Raw genomic sequence first — 22,643 nt, 5'->3', positions numbered from 1 at the left:
AGGCCAGCAGAACGCTGCTGCGTTGAGAGAGGGACCAGAAGCGTCTACGCTCACAGTAGAACTTCCGCATCAACACTCTCTCGTGCAGATCGATCTTCAGAGGCAATGCTGTCCATTACAGCTCCCTAGACGCCTAGAGAATGCACACTGAGATCTCTAGACCAAGAAACTAGACCTGCAATTTGACAATCCGGACTGCAGTAAGATTCTGGAAGCGCTGGTATATATGTTGAAGTTTTTGGCTATACGTTGAAATTTTTGGCTATACGCTGGTATACAAACATTGTATTAACGCTGTTCATGGCATGTAAACTGTGTTAAATGCCATGCGTTGAACGTTGTTTTGGTACGATGCCTATACATGGTATCTATCTTCGCAGTCCAGCAAAGCCTCTTCTAGCAATTAATCACATATTTAGCACTGTACAGTAACATCTCAGAATTCTCGACAGCTAGGAGAAACTTCTCACTTATTTGACTCACTCCTATAGCATGACGCTAATGTCATGGCTTCCACTCCTATAGATATTAAAGAAATGAATGGGCACCATTATTTTTGAGCGAAAGTCGTCGAGTTTTCCCTCGCAGGTTTTCTTCAAGTCTTGAACATCATGGGTTTCGTCATGGACGTATTCGAATAGTCATTTCTTTTGTTTCTTTCTAGCAACAAAAAATGAGAGGAGACCATGGCTAATGCAATATTGTTTGCCCATCTAAAATAACTCCATCAGGGTTATCCTTTAACACCATTTTTGTTAATGTCAATACTTCTAGGATTTAGAATCCTCTTTGGAATTTTTAGGTGCATAATATACTAAAATGGGCATTTCATGATGTAAGATGAAAATTCAGTGTTTAAATGTCAATTGATATGGACTCAAGGAAAAACTGTGGGGGCTTCCTTTCTGGAGTTCAAAAGTGGCTTTGAGATAGCCGTGTTCTTTTGCTGAACTAAGCCACTGCCTTTATTATGAGGAAGATTAGACCACTGTTTGCACAGAACAGGGCCACTCTTCTTCTCTGTTGACTGTGTGTGCCTTTCAAGTAGCAAAAACATGAGTGCATTCAATTGAATCTATTCCTGTAGCTTCACATGGTTGTAGCAGAGGGCATAAAGTGGAAGAATGGAACATCTATTCTCTGAAAGTTGCACTGCTGATGCTAGCTCTCCTCTTTATCTACATCATTGTGTAAATTCTGAACATGTATTTCAGTGAAGAGTGAAGAAGTTTGTGGTTGCTACACTTGTTATTAGTATTATTTATGTTTGCTGGGTCTAAAGTTGAGCCAACAACAAGGAATGCACCTACAGCATTTGATACACAAACTGTTTGATAAAATACTACAGTGGACCAAATCATACAAACTCAGGACTCTTTGTGGTTTTCTCTTAGTTATTTCGGTTGGGTTTCTTACAACGGACTATTGTTTTTTTTGAAGAAAGTGGCAAGATCAGAGAATATTGAATTGTACCCTAGTCAAAGTATTTATATATGAGCATTCAAGTCCTGTCCATGACATGGTGCTATAGTTGTTGAAGTTTTGATAACCATCATTTCTGCTTTGAAAGTGAAGGAGTATTTGAAGGATCCAAGCAAGTTTGTAGTTGCTGCTGCCCCAGTGTGGCATTGTATTTAAAACTCATTATAGTGCATTGATTCCTTGATTCAATTGCTATATAAAGAGTTTGGTGGGCTGACTATAATATTTTATGGAGAAAAGTTTTGTCGGTTGTATTGTCAGAACATAATGCAAGTTATGAGTAAACCCTTATTTTTTATGTAATGGATTGTAAGTGGTGCTTGTTGGTTGCACACTGATCATTTGCTGACATTTATAAAGGATATTGTTGTGTACTGTGAATAAGTATTACTTTTCTGCATTGAGTAGTAGTTGTGATCAGTTTTTAAGGTGTAAATCTGACATTGAGGAAAAAAATGGCCAGAATCAGTGAAGTATTAGAGTTCGTCAAAACTCTCATATTGTCTACTAATCATGATACATTAAAAGTCAGCAAAGTTTCTCTCACAGACATTCAGGTCTGTCTACAAAATGCACAAGAGAAAATTGATTTTTTGCAGCTCGAATCTCAGCTACAGTAAGAAGAATTAAAACAGAGGAGTCATTCTGAACATGTTTCTGTTCAAAACATTGAGACTACCTCCCATAAACGGCAAGACAATATTGTTGAAGTTTATTCAAATCTAGTGCCCAATAAAGCAACAGTTGTACATGTAGATGCAAAAACTCAGGCTGCACTTCCCAACAGTTGTACATGTAGATGCAGAAACTCAGGCTGCACTTCCCAAGCCCATCATCAAACCTTGGGAACAACTTGTCCACAACAAGCACAGAACTGGTCTTGGAGATGAGAAGGACTTGTCCTTTCATATTCCAGACTACTCAAAGCCCATTCAATTTCAGAGTGCTGGATTTATTCATGACAGTTCACTTGCTCCTCATGACAGTTCACCTCCAGCTGTTCTAGATTCTACTCCTCTTCCACAACAACAACAATAGATTGTGAAATGCCAACACTGTGATCGAGTTGGCCATTTGAAAGATCACTGTTTTGATCTTCATCCATGTAAGCACTGTCATAAAACTAGTCATTCTTCAAACAGATGCTTCAAAAACAAATGTCCTGCAAGAACAAAGATTCATCTTGGATGGATCGCTTCTTGGCAATGGGCATCAACAACCAAGAAGATATTTCAGTCACATATCAGAACTTGTTCAAGAGTATTGAACAGTCTTGCAGTTGAGTTTTCTCCATCATCTCACCTTGTATCTGACAGGGGGGGAAATGATGGTCATCTACAAGCTTCAAAGTCACATCAAGTGAGCCCGAGCCACAACCTCCCACACCAGTTTCAGAGTTGTTGCCAGAGACAAAGATGCCCGTGAACATGCCTTCAGTGGGCAATCTGGGACACTTCCTCTAGCAAAAGACTTTAGCTTCTTGCTAGTTTTGGAAGAATTCCAGGAACAAAATTGGGGACACTTCCTCTAGTAGAAGACTTCATCTTCTTGCCAGTTTTGGAAGAGTTCTAGGAATTGCATTAAGCATTCTAGAGTTGTTGGTCATCCTTAAACCATCACAGGTTGAGACTTCCCTTTTCAAGTTGATGTTCTCCCTTTTATGTGGGGTGAGACCTCCCTTTCATGGTTGAAGGTTTCCCTCTTCAAAACAATAGGAGCACTTCCTCTAGCAGAAGACTTCAGTTTCTTGCCAGTTTTGGAAGAGTTCCGGGAACTGCATTAAGCGTTCCAGTGTTGGTGGTCATCCTTAAACCACCGCCCTTTATACCAACATTTCAGAGAGCACATTCAGCGTAGTGCTGCCATGCATTTTTGCACATTTTGTATTACAACTCTCTTCTTGGACTCATACATAACCCTTCGGATTAAGGGGGGGAATGTTGGACACCTAATCCTCAATGGGTTAGTGTGGAAGCCGAATAGACAAAAGGAGTCCAAGAGACCTTGGGATGCGGAACCCAACGATCACAATATGTACTATAAATGAATATCTCTTGTTAATAAAAATTGTACTCTCATGTTTTATCCTTCAGATTATTCTTGTTGCCCATGTGTGTTTAACAACGATATTTTTAATTTTTTTATTATATAATATTAGCGTTCCTGATTAGCTGTTTCCTGTAAATTTTGGGGAAATCTCTAGCTGTTCCGGACACCCGTACCCAAGTTCCCAACGTTCCAGAAACTCATGCAACATAGGTAAAAACTACATCTAAATTTCTAATATGACTAGTGTTTGAAAAAAAATTTAAATAACATATGTTATATTACCTATATGTATTGTTTTCAACCCGGAAGAAACACCAATGCCATGCTTAACAACGAAAAAAATGAGTTTAAAATTTTACTATATTTTAAATCGGATGTTTTAAGTTTTAAGTTTTAACTAGAGCAATTTCGAATTGTCAATTTTATTTTATAGTTTCATTTACATCATCGTCATGGCAACTTCAAGTTCAGCCATTTGTGAGGCAAAGGAACAAGAAATTGAATCTGTCTCTAAAGTTAATCCAAAGGCACCACTTTGGAAATATGTAACTGTTGTAGGGAAGATCCAAGGAGGGGGGATCATTGGCATGGGTTTTTAATGAGTGTCAAAATGAGTTTAAGGGATCATACACCCAGGTTAAAGCACATTTACTTGGGTTAAGAGGCAATGGGATTCGAATATGCACAGGCCCACCTAAAGAGAATGGGACAAAGGGAAAAGGTTTAAGCAAGGAAAAATTTGTAAAATATCAGAAAGAACAAGATGAGGTAGATTCTAAAGCAAATGAGGCAAGTCCCGTCTCTCAATTCAAACAACTAACAAGGTTGGGATCATCTTCAACAAAGCCTCCACTTCCCTCTTATGGAATTGGCAACCTTGGTTCAAAGCGATCTAATTTGGGGCTGCTTGAAAAGAGTTTTAATAGTGATGCTCGAGAGATGACAGATGCAACTATAGGTCAATGTATTTATGCAAATGGCCTTCTGTTAAGTTTTGGTATGTTCTATGCTTGGAGCAGTTTACTTATTTTTCTTATTATTGTCCATAGATTAGCAATCACATGTACATTAAGTAAAGTGCAGATAGAACATTAAACGATCGACATAAAACAAGCCAAGACAAGAGACACAAGATGTGGCGGCTAGCCAGGGACAAACCCCAATATGGGGAAACCCTTTGATCAAATCTTCCTTTATCTTCAATAATTCAGAAGAGAGAACTAGTACAAAAGTCTGATTACATCAACAGCAGCAAACCCTAGATTAGCCCTAAACTAGGGCAATCAATATCTTGCAAACCGACCGTCAGATCGCCTTGATTCCTTCACCAAAAAATGCGGCCTTCCAAAGAGAGTCAAGTTCACCTACTGGAAACATTATTTGATGAATAGATGCGTCTGTTGGGCTTCTGAGCTTACATAAGTTGTTGGTCGACTTTGACAATTAGTTCATAATCAACATAAATTCATATCTCCATAAATACTTATCGGAATCGGATGATCTTTAGATCAATCCTACACCTCTCAACGAGCGGAATCTAGTAAAATTATTATCAGCCATGAATAAGATGACCCACATGTAGTTTGGCCCTAGTTGCCAATTTTAACACTCCCTCTCAACTAGGGAGAACTCCATCTGCAATTCGTCTGTCTGTCGCTACTATTCATCCATCAAATGCACTGCCCTGTACAGCTTGACCCCTGCTATGCTCTGCTCTGTTTTTCCTTGCACTGTTCTGCTTTGCTTTGCTCTGATATGCTCTGCTTTGATCTACTCTGCTCGAAGTATGAAGAAGAAGAAGTGATCGAGGATGTATCACACCATCCTCCACTGACCCGAAGTCAGTCTCTGAGTGTGTACCACTGGTCCCAGATCAGTCCTCTATTGACCCGAAGTCAGTGTCATAGTGGGTACCACTCTCACTGGTCCTAGACTAGTATCGTTGATCCCAGATCAATGAAGGTCATCCTAGCATAATAGGGAGTATGGTAGATACAACGATGCGTCCATCGGTACTACTATGGTCCCTATCCTCATTTTCCTGCTCATTGATCAGATGAGAGGTACTTCCCATGAGTCCCAGACTGCATGGGTAGGATGCCGTGACAAGAGAACTAATCATCCTGTCCACAGGAGAACGAACCATCCTGTCCCACAAGAGAGCGAATCATCTTGTCCACAGGAGAGCGAATCATCCTGTCCACAAGAGAACGAATCATCCTGTCCACAATCGCCATGGAGAACACATCATCCAGGCCCATAGGAGAACTAATCATCCTGTTCCATAGTCGCCACGGAGAACGAATCATCTTGGCCCACTGGAGAACTAATCATCCTGTTCCATAGTCGCCACGGGGTGTCACAGGGAAAGTTTGAACCTTTTACCCTGTACAAGGTGCACCAATAGGGGATGGTGAGTTACCCTGTGGTCATATATCGCTCCAAGAAGTACCCCGCGCCCCCCTGGAGCTCCTAGAGCTCAATACATCATACAGGAACCTCGTCAGAGGGTCTTTGAACAAGTCAGGAATTTGACCTTCCGTAGGGGCTTTGTCAGAATGTCGGCAACATGTTCATCTGTACCGATTGCTCTATGTTGGAGCCGTATTGCTCCTCGCTGCACAATATCTCGAATATAGTGGTACCTGATATCGATATGCTTGGAGCGATCATGAAATACGAGATTAACAAATCCTACTCTGGTTGTCACATAGGATCATGGTGGTATCCAATGTAAATTCAAACAGCTTATTGAAGAGCTTTCGCAACTAGACTGCCTCACAGGAGGCCATGCTAGCAGCAATATACTCTGCCTCGGCGGTGCTCAAAGCCACCGACTTCTACATCCTGCTCATCCAGGATATCGAAGCAGATCCCAAGGAGAAACAGCACCCGGAAGTGCTCTTATGGTCCACCACACTGCTTGCCCAATCAACATCAGCGTATCCAAGTAGTCTCACATCTCCGGCAGTGTATCTTAACCCATAAGTAATTGTGCCATGAAGATATCTTAACAGATTCTTGGCACCAATCCAATGTATGTGGTGAGGTTCAACCATATGTTGACTCAATGTGTTGATTGCAAAGCATATATCTGGGCGGGAGTTCACTAAGAACATTAATGCTCTGACGAGTTGACGATACTCGGTGGCATTTCGTAAAATAGGTCCAGCAGCACTACCTTTTAACTTTTTGAAGTCAAGCTCCATCGGGGTAGTTACGGGCTTGCTGTCCACCATACCGAATCTTTCCAATATCTTAACCATATATTTTCCTTGAGATAGGAAAATTTCCCCTGGCTTCTGCCAAACTTCAAGTCTTAGGAAATAGTGCATCAGTCCTAGGTCCTTCATTTCAAATTCAGAAGCCAACTTCCTCTTACATTTGTGAATGAGAGGGTCTGCACCTGTTAGAAAGAGGTTGTCAACATACATCACTAGTATGAGAGGTTTGTCATCTTCAACCTTAAAATAAAGGTTAGGATCGACTTCACTCCTAGTGAATCCCAGCTTCATCAAGTAACTATCGATCCTCTCATACCATGCTCGGGGTGCTTGCTTCAACCCATAAATCCGATCATAAATCTCAAATCCTTCGGGTTGCTCCACATAGAGCTCTTCTTTGGTTGAACCATGCAAAAACGCGGTCTTAACATCCATTTGATGTAGATTCCATCCTTGTGAAGCCGCAAGGGCTATGATTGAGCGAATGGTGGTATATCTGGCAATAGGTGCAAATATCTCGTCATAGTCTATACCTTCCTTTTGGGAGAAGCCACGAGTGACAAAACGAGCCTTATACTTTTCCGTACTTCCATCAACTGCATGCTTTATCTTGTAAAGCCATTTAGAGGTGATAACTGTCTTGTCCAGGGGTCTGGGAACTACTTCCTAGACATCATTCTTCATAATAGACTCATATTCTTCGGTCATAGCATCCTTCCATACTTGATGCTTGACGGCATTTGAGAATGATGAAAGCTCATTTTGTATGGTCGTGCTCATGATGCTCAGGTATCCTTGATACCTGTTTGGTTTCTTACTTTCACGGAAGGTTCCTCGGGGTGCAGTGTGTCCTTTAACATCATCAAGCGTCCCCCTAAGCCATGAAGGCCTCTTCTTAGAAGAGGAAGGCTCAGGTGGAGGAGGATCAATAGGATCCATGGGTTCTTCCACATTAGGCATTGTTTCATCATCCTTTTCTTTCGGTTCCCTGGTGTCAGCTTCTTGAGAGCTCCTCAAAGTAGGAAGATTGTTCACCTTGCTGAGAGCCATATCTTCGTCAAAGGTGACATCATGACTAATCACGACTTCCCTTTGACCAGCTACATAGATTCTATAGCCCTTAGTATTTTCACTATAGCCCACGAAGATTTCTTTCTTTCCAGATGCACCCAATTTATTCCTTTTTTTTTTCGGCACATGAAAATATACATGGCTTCCAAAAATTCTAAAATGAGATACGCCAGGTTTCTTACTGGTTAACATTTCTTCAGGAGTCTTGGAACCCAATGCTTGATGGGGGCATCGGTTTTGTACATATACGACGGTGTTTGCAGCTTCAACCCATAGAAACTTCAGAAGTCTTTGATCATGGAGCATAGCACAGACAACGTCCACAATCGTATGGTTCTTCCTTTCTGCCACACCATTTTGTTCAGGAGTGTATGGTGTAGTAGTCTCCCTCTTAATGCCAGCCTCTTTACAAAAGTTATGAAACTCATTAGATTCATATTCAGTCCCATAATCAGTCCTTAAGATCTTGATCTTCTTTTCGGTTTGATTCTCAATCAAGGCTTTGAAGTGTCGAAACCAAGAGAACACTTCATCCTTCTTTTTCAAGAAGTATATCCAAGTCTTGCGAGAATAGTCATCTGTAAAAGTGAGGTAATATGAATATCCTCCCAAGGAGATCACAGGCATCATACCAGATATGTCTGAGTGAACCAGCTGTAATATATCGGAGGTCTTGCTTTGGCTTGAGGGGAATGGTCCCCTTTTGAGCTTTCCTTCAGCACATCCCGAACACACACCTTCTTGCTCTACTTGGAATTCGGGCATTCCTGTCACCATTTGTCTTACATCGGGTAGGGCTTTATAATGAAGGTGAGCAAACCTCCGATGACATAGTTCGGACTGAAGAGATGTGTCAGAAGACATGACACCTAGCGGACTTCCTCCGACCTGATATAATGAATCAACTCGAAACCCAAGAGTGAAGGCATATTTCATATTGTTTTTCCATACTCGTACTTTGCCATCACTGAAAGCCACCTTGTAGCCTTTGTTTTCCATTGCCGAAATGGACACTAGGTTCTTTTTGAGATCAGGTACATATAATACATCCTGTAGGTGGATTGTATTACCTTGATTTAATTTGAGATAGACATTGCCTACACCTTTCACGGGATATTTCATATTGTCTCCAAGGACAATTTCCAGGTTGGTTTCTTTCTCTACCAGGTTATGGAGAACTTCTTTGTAACTTGTGAAGTGCCTTGAGGCACCACTATCAATAAGCCAATTTCGCAGAGAGTCCGGAGGAGCAGAGGTAGATAGAGCGACTGGTAGATAATATTCATCCTGCTTATTGTCAACATCGTTAGATTCATACCTGGAAATTTTTTGCCTTCTTGAATGGTTGTCCTCTTCCTTGATTTCCAACACTCCTTTTACCTCGGCCATTTGACCTGCCATTTCTTTGATTGCCTTGAGAGGGATTTTGATCATCATCCCGGTGTGAGTCCTTTTTCTCAGGGCACTCCCTTGCATAGTGACCTGCTTTATTGCAAATGTAACATCGTCCTTTTCTTCCACCCTTAGGTCCAACCTTTCCTTTGGATTTAGTCCCGAAATTATTTATTTTCTTAGCATGAGAAGAAAAGGCAGCAGGAGGACCTTTAGGTATGGGCATTTCTTGCTCTTCTATCCTTGTTTCTTCTTGAATGCATCTTGCCATTAATTCCTCGAATCCAAGAATTATGTTATTGTTGAGAAGAGTAGTCCTGAACACGTACCATTCGGATGGTAATCCTCCAAGAGTTGTGAGTGCCATTTCCCTATCAGGAATTATTTCCCCAATAGATAGGAGATCGTTCTTGATCTCAGTGATTCTTAAGAAATATGCTTGCATACTTTCATCTTTGTCCTTCTTAATTTCCTTCAGCTTATTTCTAAGAAACAAGACTTGATTTGCATCATTAACTTTAAATAATTTCACCAGTCTATCGTAGATTTCCTTGGAGGTGTCCAGGTCGGAGATGTAGGCCACCAAACGTTTGTCGATAGAGTCCCGAATGATCTTCTTAGCTTTTACTTCCCCCTTGGTCCATTTTTTCCTAGCAGCAACATATGCATTTGATGGAGGCTTTACAATTCCGCCTCTCACATGGTCCAACACTTCCTGTTCTTCTAATGTTAGATCGAGAGACATCTTCCATCGGTGGTAGTCAGATTTCTCACGAAGCTTGTCTTCAGGGAAGTGTGTTGAGGACCCCATGAGTTCTTTTAGATAGCCTTGCCAATCTTCTCTTCGGTGATTGCTCTTGCTCTTGCTCGGGCTTTATCTTCACCTCAGCGCCGATTCCATGTTAAGTTATGGTAAGTTCTATGCTTGGAGTAGTTTACTTATTTTTCTTATTATTATCCATAGATTAGCAATAACATGTACATTAAGTAAAGTGCAGATAGAACATTAAAGGATCGGCAGAAAACAAGCCAAGACAAGAGACACAAGATGTGGCGGCTAGTCAGGGACAAACCCCAATATGGGGAAACCCTTTGATCAAATCTTCCTTTATCTTCAATAATTTAGAAGAGAGAAATAGTACAAAAATTTGATTTACATCAACAACAACAAACCCTAGATCAACCCTAAACTAGGGCAGTCAATATCTTGCAAACCGACCGTCGAATCGCCTTGATTCCTTCACCAAAAAATGCGGCCTTCCAAAGAGAGTCAGGTTCACCAATTGCGCAGTCCAGATAGAGAGAATGATGGTTAATACTGGTCAAACTTTCGATCTGCAGTTGCACCCCTAAAATCTGCATCCTTCCTTCCACACGTGTGAGAGAAGAGTCTTTTCTGCGCAAGAGAGAGGAGACTCTTTTCTGCGCAGCAGAGAGAGAGATATGTGATGAGATGTGTGTGTCCAAATGAGGAGGAAACCTCCTGTATTTATATGGAAATGTTGATGATGAATAGATGCGTCTGTTGGGCTTCTGAGCCTACATAAGTTGCTGGCCGACTTTGACAATTAGTTCATAATCAAAATAAATTCATATCTCCATAAATACTTATCGGAATCGGATGATCTTTAGATCAATCCTACACCTCTCGACGAGAGGAATCTAGTAGAAATATTATCAACCATGAATAAGATGACCCACATGGAGTTTGGCCCTAGTTTCCAATTTTAACACCTTCCCTTTAACCTTGTGCGATCTCCTTAAAGTAGTGAATGAAGCCCCAAAAGGGTACAAGAGCCCTGGATATGAGAAGGTCCACACTACAATGTTGAATGCTGAGAAGTTAGATTTGGAGGCTAAATTAAGCCCCATTTATAATTCATGGTTCAGGGGTATCCATCATTTTTGATGGATGGAAAGATCAAAAGAATAGGCCTTTGATCAATGTGATTGCTCAGAGCCCAAAGGGAGCAATGTTTTTGAAGGCAACAGATTGTGTGGGGTAGCTAAAAGATTCCCAATTCATTGTTGACATATTGATTGAAGCAATTGAAATGATGGGGCTAAAAAATGTTGTCTAGGTAATACTGACAATGCAATGGTGTGTAGAGTAGTAGGCCTAATTATTGAAGGCAAATATCAACACATATTCTGGCCCCCTTGTTCTGTACATTCATTGAAGCTCATGTTGAGCAAGATGGGGAAACAAATTTAGTGGATTCGAGTTATTTTTGAAGAGGCAAAAGAAATTCAAGCCTTCATCACAAACCGCCACATGTCCCAAGGCATTTACAGGGAATTTACGAAGTTGGAGCTCCTTAAGGTACCTAAACTTTAAAGTTTATTTCATAAATTCTAATATCTATGACTCTAAATTGAAATATGTAAATTGGATTCTCAAATGTCATGATTCGTGAATCAGAATAGGTATTCAATCAATTCTGATTTTTAATTTATTGAAACATTGGCACTTGTAGGTTGCCATGACTTGTTTTGCTTCTCACATCATAGTCTTAACAAGGCTTATGCAGGTGAAAGAAGCATTACAATCAATGGTATGCAATTCTCTTTGGAATTAATGGAGGCAATCCCAATATGAAAGAGCACAAGCAGTGAAAAGATTGGTTGTTGATGATAAATGGTGTGATAGAGTGGAGTACCTCCTGGCATTTACTAAGCCAATTGTGGATTTGCTCCGCATATTTGACACATTTATGCCTAATTTGGGAGAGGTGTATGAGGGCATTGATTCCATGATAGAGAAGATGTGGGTGGTTATAAATGCCAAGGAGAAGGACACAAATGAAGTCTTTTATAGAGAAGTAAAAGTTATATTGACCAAAAGGTGGAACAAGATGACCACTCCATTGCACCTTTTGGTCTATGCAGTGAATCCAAAATATTATTCTGCAGAGTTGCTAAGTGATCTAGAAAGAACTGCACCAAACAAAGACCCAAAAGTCTCACAAGGATTTAAACAAGCTTTTAGAAAGCTTTTTGTGGATCTTGAAATTGGCGTTTAGATTCGTTTAGAGTTTGCTCATTTTGTGGGAGCAGAGGGTTTTCGTGTTGATATTGATTGTATGCAGGAAAAGACCAGATTAAGTCTAATTGATTGGTGGAACAAATATGGTGGGGAACTTCCACATAAATAAATATTGGCCATGATGATCTTGTCACAGGTTGCTAGTTCCGCTTCAGCAGAAAGGAACTAGAGTGCATATGGCTTCATTCATTGGGTGAAGCGAAACAGATTGGGCTCCAAGAAGGCTGAGGAACTAGTGTATTTTCATTCAAACCTTCGCCTTTTGTCACACAAGAGAGACAAATACAAATTTGGGCCCACCAAACTATGGGATGTGGAACTAGAGTTGCCTGACTTGGATATGACGTTGAATGCAGGTCTCAAATGACTTTGTTTGATGAGGAGACACCAATAGTTAGATCTTCAAGTGGACATGGCAACAGTGCTCCCACTTCTAGAGAGGATGTGGTTCCTAGTGACATGAATGAAGACACATTTGATGATATGTAAATGTAATTTATGATGATGTTTTAAACTTTTGAACAATGAACATTGAATATCATAATATGCCATATGAATTATGAATAATGATAGTACACCACCAGTCAGTTCATTTTGTACTTTGTACTATGTAGTGTGCATTATTATTTTGGAGTTGATGTTGTAAGTTGTCATGTTGATGATTGAAATTTGAAACACAAACTTGATGATATGTTGAATCATGAATGTTATAATAATCATTAATGATGATGACAATGCTTATGCTAAATTGATGATGATGATTTGTTTATGGCATACGTTGAATTGATGATAATGATGATAGACGATAATTGATTATGTATTTTTAGATATAGAATCTAGATTCTAGAAGATGAATGGTAAGATGAAATTCGTATTTTGCTCTATATATATATATAATTTTATTTTTTTTCATAAATATATATGTGTGTGTGTGTGTGTGTTTTCCTTGCCGTATCGTATCCAGATTTTTTGAAAATTTGTTTTATCTGTTTCAAACCTCATACTCGTATCTGTTTTAGTGCAACTTAGTTGATCTTGGTTCTTGCACACAATTCTTCCTCTGCTGCCTCCTTGACTTGCTCTGCAAACGCTGCTGTCTTACTTCAATTCTGCTCCTCGTCCTTTGCACACTTGAGCCCCTTATTCCTTGCGTTGATATCCTATTTCCTAGTGCACTTCTGGCCCTATTGCTTAGCACACTAGTGCCCTATTTCTTAGCACACTTCAGCTCGAATTTTCAGGACACCAGCTCTACACAACTTGTGCACAACCAGTTCTCCTAATTTCTAGCGCATTTGTGCCTCCTATTCTTTGGGACACAATCCTTGCACTCCACAATCAAGGCTCTCTCAGACTAACTCGTGAGCTCTTTCTTGTCACAAACTTTTGTTAAAAAACAATGTAATTTACTTGTGCTTTCATTCTCTTTTTATAGGTGAACTTTGATCCATGCAAGGAGGCCCAGCTTAATTTAGAACTCGAACTTTGATAGCGAGTTAACTGAGAGTGCTACTTGCTCTCCTTCCAATCATCACTGGAGTTGTTAACTTGTGCTCTCTCTAATCAACACTGGAGATCTAACTCGCTCTTCCTTCAATTAAGATTGAAGACTAACTCGCTCTAATTGAACCGCTAACTGCCGCCACGTTTTGAAGTCAAACTGATGAAGACTTCCACTTAACTGAAGCTCCACTCTATGCATGCAAACATGATGATTCTTCTAGTAAACTGGAAATAACTCATCCTAACTGAAGTCTAACTCATGAGCTCGCACTCATATTGGGAGAAGGACAGTTCGAGGTCTTCACTGCTTAAGGCACAAGCCATACAACCTTCCTCAGTACATTTTCAACATGTCAATGCACAAATTGTAGTTTATCTAATAAATGAAAATATCAGTTAAGTTATTTGAATCACGACTGAAATATTCGTAATGGAGTTCATCACGCATGAACAGGTTGACACTGGATTATTGCAGTTGGTAATGCTTATGTGAATACAAGTTTCCAATTTAGTTGTATGGATTATCAAATTTCTGAGATGTTAATAGAAAGATGATTCATGACTCAATGTATTTTGACGGTTGTTCATTTCTGACAGATAAGGGGATCTTGATCTCGTGATATCTTTCTTTTACATGGTGTAACATTGAGTTGTATCCTGGAAGGTTAAGAATAGTTTTCCTCATCATAATATTATGGAGAAACCAATGTTCAAATGTCATCACATGACTTTTGTAGTTTTGGACTTTTTTCAAAACCCTACTATATGTTTTACCATTTCACAGCTTCTCTAGTGAGACAATGCACATCCTCCTGCTTGGTTGGCAGACTTCTCACCTCGATGTGACATGAGTGCACAGGGCCACACCCAGTCCTTGTGTGCTGGTACCCCTCAGCCTGGATTGAGCAGGAAGACATTAATCATTAGAGTTTTCTCTTTGGCCTTGAATGCTATGGGAGTTTTGATGGACTGCTCCCTGTCTTCTCCCAGGTTTACCTTTCCATGACCTGTCAACATGGGTGGTAAACCCTCCCTAGAGGACTCTATAGAGATTTGCACTGATTCCTTTCACATTGATGATGGATGTTTCTACTCCTTCCTCCACTCTTACATTTGTTTCTATCACTGATATTGAATAGTGTTTTCTCTCTTTCTAGGGTTTACCTTTTCGGTTCATCTTTTCTTGTACTTTTGTGTGGAAAATAATGCTTATAGAAGCTTACAGCTTTCCTGTCGTTTAATCTCCATTTGTATGAAAGTTGTATCTATTCTATCATCTAGAACTTCCACCTTGGCTCATCTGCACCTCGCCTCTTATTTTCTCTTATCTATCTAGTCCTCAGTATACAGGTTGTCAGTTCGTGTTAATGTGACTTATATCTCAGCCTTTGCAAATTTGTATTATTTTCATGCTTCTGTAGATTGTTGATTTTCTCGATTTTAGTGTACCTAAGCTGCTTAATTTTTTGGTAATTGCAAAGGGTTGATGAAATTATGCAAAGAGATGCGCTGAAAGACCCCGCAACAGACAGGAATGCAGAATGTGCGAGAGCATTACTAGGGCAGGTAATTCACTGACTTCACTTAGCCTGTGTGGCTTCTTGATTATTTTACATGGGCTAGAATTATATTCTTTGATAGGCAAATAACCCTTTGTTCCTGGACTGGGCTACCGTTTTTTCCCAGGGAAAAAATTGTATTTATGTTAAAGAGAAAATATATGACACTTTCTTCATGTGCCAAAGCACAGAATGCAACAAAAACGATTAACCAGTAACCTCCCAAGTCCAAAAGTTTTGCCACTATCTATATGCCAACTGTTTTTCTATTACACTTCAGAAACTACTAATCACATCGTAGTGTTCATTCACAGTTACAGTCTGCCTGAGAAATTATAAAAGGACCAAAAGTACCAGAAATAAATAAACTTCAGCCACTGATTCAAAGACTTTTTTAAATCCCTGATTCTAGAATCTATAAGTACTTGTCTGATCACATATCAAATCTAGCTTCAGTTGAGAGTTGAGATTCCATTAAGAACTTCCAAAAATAGTAGAAACCCAGGATCCTGTGGTAGACCTTGTTTGGATAATGTGTCATTTGCAATGTTGTGTTCTCTGTACATGTGGGTAAAAGGATCAGTTCAAGCTGTTGTCTTATTCTCTTTTAATTGTATGGCTAGAGGCTGAGGAGTAATATGTTGAATCTGTTGATCCTCATTCATCCACTTAATCACGAGCATTGAATCACCATATATTTGCAAACTATTGAGCCCTTTTGCACTTGCCAGCATCATTAATGATCTAAGAGCCATAAGCTCAGGACATTTATTAGATCCAGTGCCCAAACATGCCTTTAACTTATAGTAGTGCCTCTCCTCCACCAATGAAATTTGTCCCCAGTCCCCCTCTGACTCCTTTTATGATCATTCCTTGATAGGGTCCATCAAAGAAACTCCAGGGTAACGACTTAACGACCTGAAAGTCTCCCGGATGTTGAGTAATCAGAGTTTTAGAACCCTTTTCTAGAACTTGAAATATAGCAGAAACCTTAAATGAAGGGGTGATTCTACTTTCAAACTAAAGTGCAATATGAGCTAGCCATATGGCCCAAAAGCACAAGTACTGGAATTGCTCTGAGCTCGTTGAGCTCCTGCCTCTGGAACCAGATCTGTAAGCAATGTTATATACTGTCCTCAGACCAAACATTTCATGACCATAAGTCTTGTTAATATCAAGTCATACCTGACAAGTAAAAGGATAAAATATGGTCAATTGTGTGTTGGTTTCTGTTTAAAATGGGAGATGTTTCCTAGGCATTTCTCCTTTTGGCCTATGGAGACACATAAATCACCTTTTGTCCAAGTGATAATTATATTAGGAGTTTATTAATATCAAGGCAGCTAATGTACTTTTTATGTGGGCTAATGTACTTTTTATGTGGAGATGTACTAGTTACTTTAAGTTATTAAAGTTACATGTGTTTTAAAAGTCACTTTATGTGAAAAAGTACTAAGTGCACTTTAAATTATTAAAGTGACTTTATGAGGAAAAGTGACCATGGTATTAAAACATCAAAAAGGTATTAGGGAGGCTCATTAATAGAAAAGGGGACCACATGAGGAGGGGTCAAGCAGGGGACTAATTTCCACTCTTGATCTAATGGTTTGTGAATTGAATCTCAACCATTAGATCTTAGGGATAGGGTTCCCATTTTATAGAGAAGACAAAAGGGAGGGAAAAAGGTGAAGAGACTTATTATTTTCATGAGTACGTTGAGAAGAGGAGAGAGCAGCTTAAGGTAGGAGAAATTGCTGAGTAAGGAAGGAGGGTTTGAAATTCTTAAAGAGGCTAAGAGCTCAAACTTCAAGCAGAGACATCTAACACAAATCTCCAGAAGTTTCACACCAGCTGAGGTCGAGTTTTCTGTTGTGTTTCAGGCCATGCCCTTAGCCGAAATTTTCGCTGTGTTTCAGATTTAATTTGGGCCAAGTTTGTGGCAGGGTTTAGGCCAAGTTCTGGTCTAAGCTACAGGAGATATCGTGGCAGGGTTTAGGAGGGCGAGCAAACCCTCAATCCTTCAGACTTACAGTGAGTGAATAGAGGATAGGACAGCGCAGAAAGTGGAAGCATCTGATCAGGTTTCAAGCTCAGATTTCCAGAGAAATTTCTGTAATGGTGGGCCAGAATTCTTAGCAGTGGCTCAAAGGATTAGCATACAAATTGGGAGCTAATATCAGTCTAAGTAGAGGACTGTGTGGTGACTCCATTTATCTTGTATTCTCCTACAGCCTACAGGAAAGAAAACAAGGGAGATAAGTAACTCTTTCTTTGCTGTATTAAATCCTGAAGAAGCTAAAATAAATCCCCCCTTCAGAACTGGTTTTCCCCAACAGTGGGGTTTTTCCAGGGTCAACTTGACCAAAAATACGTGTGTCTAAATTGTGTGATCTTGCTATTTTTCTTAGTTTCAGCTGTGCAAAATATTTAGTAGAAACACTCTTTAAATGTTGCAAATGAATGCATGAAATTTTATATCAGCATGTCAAAACACGTGGGTTGGGTTTGAAAAACACTTGCAAAGTTTGTAAACTGGGAAACGGTGCAGATAATTCAAATTTCTACGGTTTCTTCACAATTTTTACAAAAAATACACTAATTAGGCCCCTGTACTTGTCTCTTTTGAGGCAGTTCCCAAGTCAGTACTCTATCACTCAAAGCTAGCCACCACTAGGGAGCTCTTATCTTCCATAGATTAGACCACAACAACTTTAAATCCTGGATTTTCTCAAAACAACAATATAACCTAGTCTAGCTGTTTAGTTCATTCCAATGTCATTTATTGACCAGCCCAAACAGTCCACTTCCTCATTGATATGAATATGACCCTTTTTCAACTCCTCCAAATATGAATTTCATAAATTTGAAAAATGTCCTTGAAGGCCTTGTTGACCCTGCCGCCTACACCTACCTACAAGTCAGTGAGAAAAGTCTTCAACCCCACAAGGTGTGGTTGGTGGCAGGGAACAAAGAGAAGGGGTTGTCACCTAAGTCACCTGACATGGTGATTCGGGATTCGAGTGTCGGATTCGGACACGTTGACCCCCTGGAATAGGACATGTAGGATTCATTATATATTATTTTATTAAATATATATATATATATATATATATATATATATATATATATATATATTTAAAAATTAGATATTTCTTACACAAATTCTAATTAATGATACAAATTCATTGATTTCAAACATATATCTTCATCTATAGCATGCATAGTACATACAAAAATCAAATACATGTCAGTGGTCACATAAATCATGATTCATAATTGATAAATGAAAGACAACTTACAACTACAAGATAGTAAGATAAAGACACTGACAACTGTAGTTTTCTCGTTAAGTCATCAAATCAAAATGTGTTACATAGGTAGTGCTGGTGCAATGCCAATGGAAAATAGAAATAGAAAATATAAAACAACTACAGGTATACAAGCCTCAAGGCAATAGGTAGTCATCAATCCTCAGAGTCATCATCAGAATCAGCATCAATGCCCTCATCATCATGGTCACCACTGCTCTCCTCTGCATCCTCCTCCTCCCTTGTATCCATAGTCGCCTTTGCCTCTGCTGGTGTGGAGGATGACCCCTCTAAGTCATCAAATCTAACAGGCTTTAGCATTGGATCATTGAGATCCATGTTGGCCAATGCCAACTCAACACTGCTGTCCAGACCCATATCATCAGGAAAGACATCCCACATCATTGTCTTTCCCCTCAACCACTCTTCCCTCTGCCTGTAAATAAGACGAAGGTTGGTGTGCACATACACCATTCTCTCTGCCCTGGACTGCTCAAGCCTGCTCTTCTTCACACTATACAAATTCCCATATGTGCTCCAATTCCTCTTGCAACAAGAGGATGAAGTCACCTGAGAGAGGAGCTTCATGGCTAACTGCTAAAGAGGAGAGCTTGTTGCCCCATGATTTTCCCACCAAGAATAGGGCTTCTTAGCCCCCTGTCTCTAGTCACATCATATCCTGCAAATCGACCAGTGCCAGTGGAAAACTCTGCAAAGGCATCCTCCACCTCATCAAGCAATGCTCTATCCTAAAAAACCCGCCTGAATGCATCTTTCCTCCCCTGTGAGATTTCACCATCCATGTGAGGAGGGAATTTGCGGGAAGGTCCACCATTTAGCCACTCATGGTTGTAGTATTTTGGGTTCAATGAGTGAGTCAAACAATGTAAAGGTGTACAATTCTTGTCCCATCTGCTGACAAGAATATCCTGTATAGTATCACAGAAGGCCTCTGGTGATGTCTCATACTCGAGGCACTCACTCTGTAGAATAATGCTCCTCACAGACTCAATCATGGAATCCCATCCTTCACAAACCTCTCCTAGTATGGGTTTGTCTGTATCTGCAAATCAAAGCAAAGAAATGATAGGGTCCATAATCCGAATAATTAGAAATACCCTCTCCCACCAAGCATCATCTAGCACTATGTCCTTCACTCTTTTAGAGGCTACCTGATCTGTCTTTCTCCAAAAAGACCAAAACTCAGAAATAACCATGGACCCAAGAGTAGTCTTGACCTCCCTCAACCTCTTCAACATCATGAATGAAGAGGCAAACTGTGTATCAACAATCTTCAACAATGATAGATTGGTGTACTCCTTGTAGATAGTGAGGGCATTTGTATGATTTTGCACAAAGTTACAGATATGTCGTGCATCCTCAATAATGTTACCAATCCAAAGCACATCAGAAGCAATGGATTTCAGTGCTAAGTTCAATGAATGGACAATGTAAGGTGTCCAAAACACTTGTGGATATTTAGCTTCCACAATCATGCTAGCAGCCTTGCAAACAGGTGCATTATTTGTAATGATTTGCACACAAGAATCAACACCTACATCTTAAATAACTTTAATAAATAACTCACCAATAAATTGTGCATCCTTGTATTCTCCAAGTGTATCCACTGCTTTCAAGAAAACTGGGCCATTCAAGGAAGACACCATGAAGTTGATGATTGGGTGTCATGCTGGCTCTGTCCATCCATCAAAAGCAATGCTAACCCCAGATGTTGGCCATGATGCTACAATAGGCTCTAAGTCACCTGACACGGGGATTCGGGACACGTAGGATTCGGGATTCGTGGTGTCGGATTCGGGACACGCTGACCCCCCGGAACAGGACACGTTAGGACACGTTATATATTATTTTATTAAAATATATATATATATATATATATATATATAATATATTTAAAAATATATATATATATATATATATATATATATTAAAAATTAGATATTATCACATTTCTTACACAAATTTTAATTAATGATACAAATTTATTGATTTCAAACATAGATCTTCATCTATAGCTATTAGCATGCATAGTACATACAAAATTCAAATAAATGTCAGTGGTACTGGTCACATAAATGATAAATCTATTAAAAATTTAAATCATGATTCATAATTCATAACTGAAAGACAACTTACAACTACAAGATAGTAAGATAAACACACTGACAACTGTAGTTTTCTCATTAAGTCATCAAATCAAAATGTGTTACATAGGTAGTGTTGGTGCAATGCCAATGGCAAATAGAAATAGCAAATATAAAACAACTACAGGTATACAAGCCTCAAGGCATCAATCAGCATCAGAATCAGCATCACTGTCCCCATCATCATGGTCCCCACTGCTCTCCTCTTCATCCTCCTCCTCCCCTGTATCCATAGTCGCCTTTGCATCTGCTGGTATGGAGGCTGACCCCTCTAAGTCATCAAATCTAACAGGCTCTAGCACTGGATCATTGAGATCCATGTTGGCCAATGCCAACTCAACAATGGTGTCCAGACCCATATCATCAGGAACAGTGTTACTTGGGAGCGAGAGCGAAAGTGGGGAGCGGGAGTGAAAACGAGAGCGGGAGCGACATATTCAGAAGCTCTTGGTTTGGTGCTCTTGATTAAATACGAGTTCCATACCCTAATACATGACAAAATTCAATGGAAACATTGCAATCCCCCAATCCTAAAATCCTGAAAAACTGATAAGTCTGCTGGATTTTGAATGAAATCTAAAATTCTACTTTCTCCATATGAAATCCAATGAGGCCGGAACCACTCTCAAACATCCTGAGTCATTTCATGGTAATGTTAAAAATTTAAGTAAAAGGATGAAAATGAAGATTAAGGAGAATGTCACTTTTACTTTAAGAATTTAACATTACCATGAATAGCATATCAATACTAGGGCCTAGACTTGATTATGAAGCTGCCAAAATGCTCTACTCCTTGCTGCAACAGCACAAATCACTTACCAAATGAAAATATTAATGAGCAAACACGCCCTTTTCATACCCGCGCTGAGCTTAGCGAGTCCTGGAAACCGGACACGTGTCCTAAAATCGCGACACGCCCCTGAAAATCGCGACACGCCCTCGGACACGAATCCGGACCGAATCGTGTCGGATTCGCCGGATTCGGGATTCGCAGGGGGTTTAGGACGAATCCGGTTTCCTAGAATAGGCTCAAGCATTTTTTGCACCTCGTTTTTTGCCTTCGTCAACAATGTGGTTCTCAGCTTCTCTGACCTAGGAGGCACATACCCTGATGGAGCCCCTTGAATTAGAGCTCGAAACATCTCAATAAATAGAGGTGAGCGTGCAACATTAAATGATATGAAGTTTTGATAGAAGAAGAAGGCAATGGTGAGATCAAGCTCTTCTTGTCCCTCTTTTTGGAAAATCTTGTCCATTGGACCAAGTGCAATTGCTCTTCTTTTTGCTGCTTGTCCCCCAATAGAAGTAGAACTCTCAAATGGAAATTTGGTGGTACCTTTCCTCAAAAATGGAAGGGGGTCTTCATTCTTGGTTTTTCTTGATTTTGCAGCCACATTTTCCATACCAACATTGGATTCCTTGTCCATTTCTTTCCTCTTTTGTAAAGGAATAGCTTTACACGCTCCAATTCCACAACCTGGTAAAGCCAACAAATGGCCTTTCACACGGAAATATGTGCTTTTGAAAGCAATGTGACAAAGGTTGCATTTCCATTGCACATTGCCTCCTCCCTTCCCCTTGGTGCTTGTCCCATCCTCTCTTGTGACATATTTCCACAAGGGATATTTCTCAATGTTGTCTTTGGGTCCCTCAACATTACTTGCAGCAGACTCTGATGATATTGGGGGAGGAGGGGCATCTCCAATGGAGACATTCTTTCCCTTCCTTTGCCTTCTAACTGCTGCCTTTGATTGAGCCATGAATACTATAAAAAAATGAACAAAACATGCACAAATTTGTAAACAAAAAATTATATACAAACTGCTATAATAGAATAAGAAATG

The 22,643-nt window shown here is 39.8% G+C and overlaps 1 protein-coding gene across 1 annotated transcript in view; it reads left to right on the top strand.

The window, feature by feature from the left end:
* Positions 1-22,643, top strand: part of LOC149223013 (DNA-directed RNA polymerase 1B, mitochondrial-like) — a 227,143-nt gene that overhangs the window by 121,046 nt on the left and 83,454 nt on the right. Inside the window, exon 13 of the mRNA XM_089385713.1 lies at positions 15,249-15,333. Within this exon, the coding sequence (XP_089241839.1) occupies positions 15,249-15,333 (85 nt within the window). The remainder of the gene's footprint in view (positions 1-15,248; positions 15,334-22,643) is intronic.

Source organism: Pinus tabuliformis, chromosome Q (assembly GCF_031772625.1).
Source record: "Pinus tabuliformis cultivar Carrire ecotype Pingquan chromosome Q, CPIR1, whole genome shotgun sequence".
NCBI classification, from domain to species: Eukaryota; Viridiplantae; Streptophyta; class Pinopsida; order Pinales; family Pinaceae; genus Pinus; species Pinus tabuliformis.
Note: the sequence above shows the minus strand (reverse complement) of the source record. Positions and strands in the feature narration are given on the sequence as shown.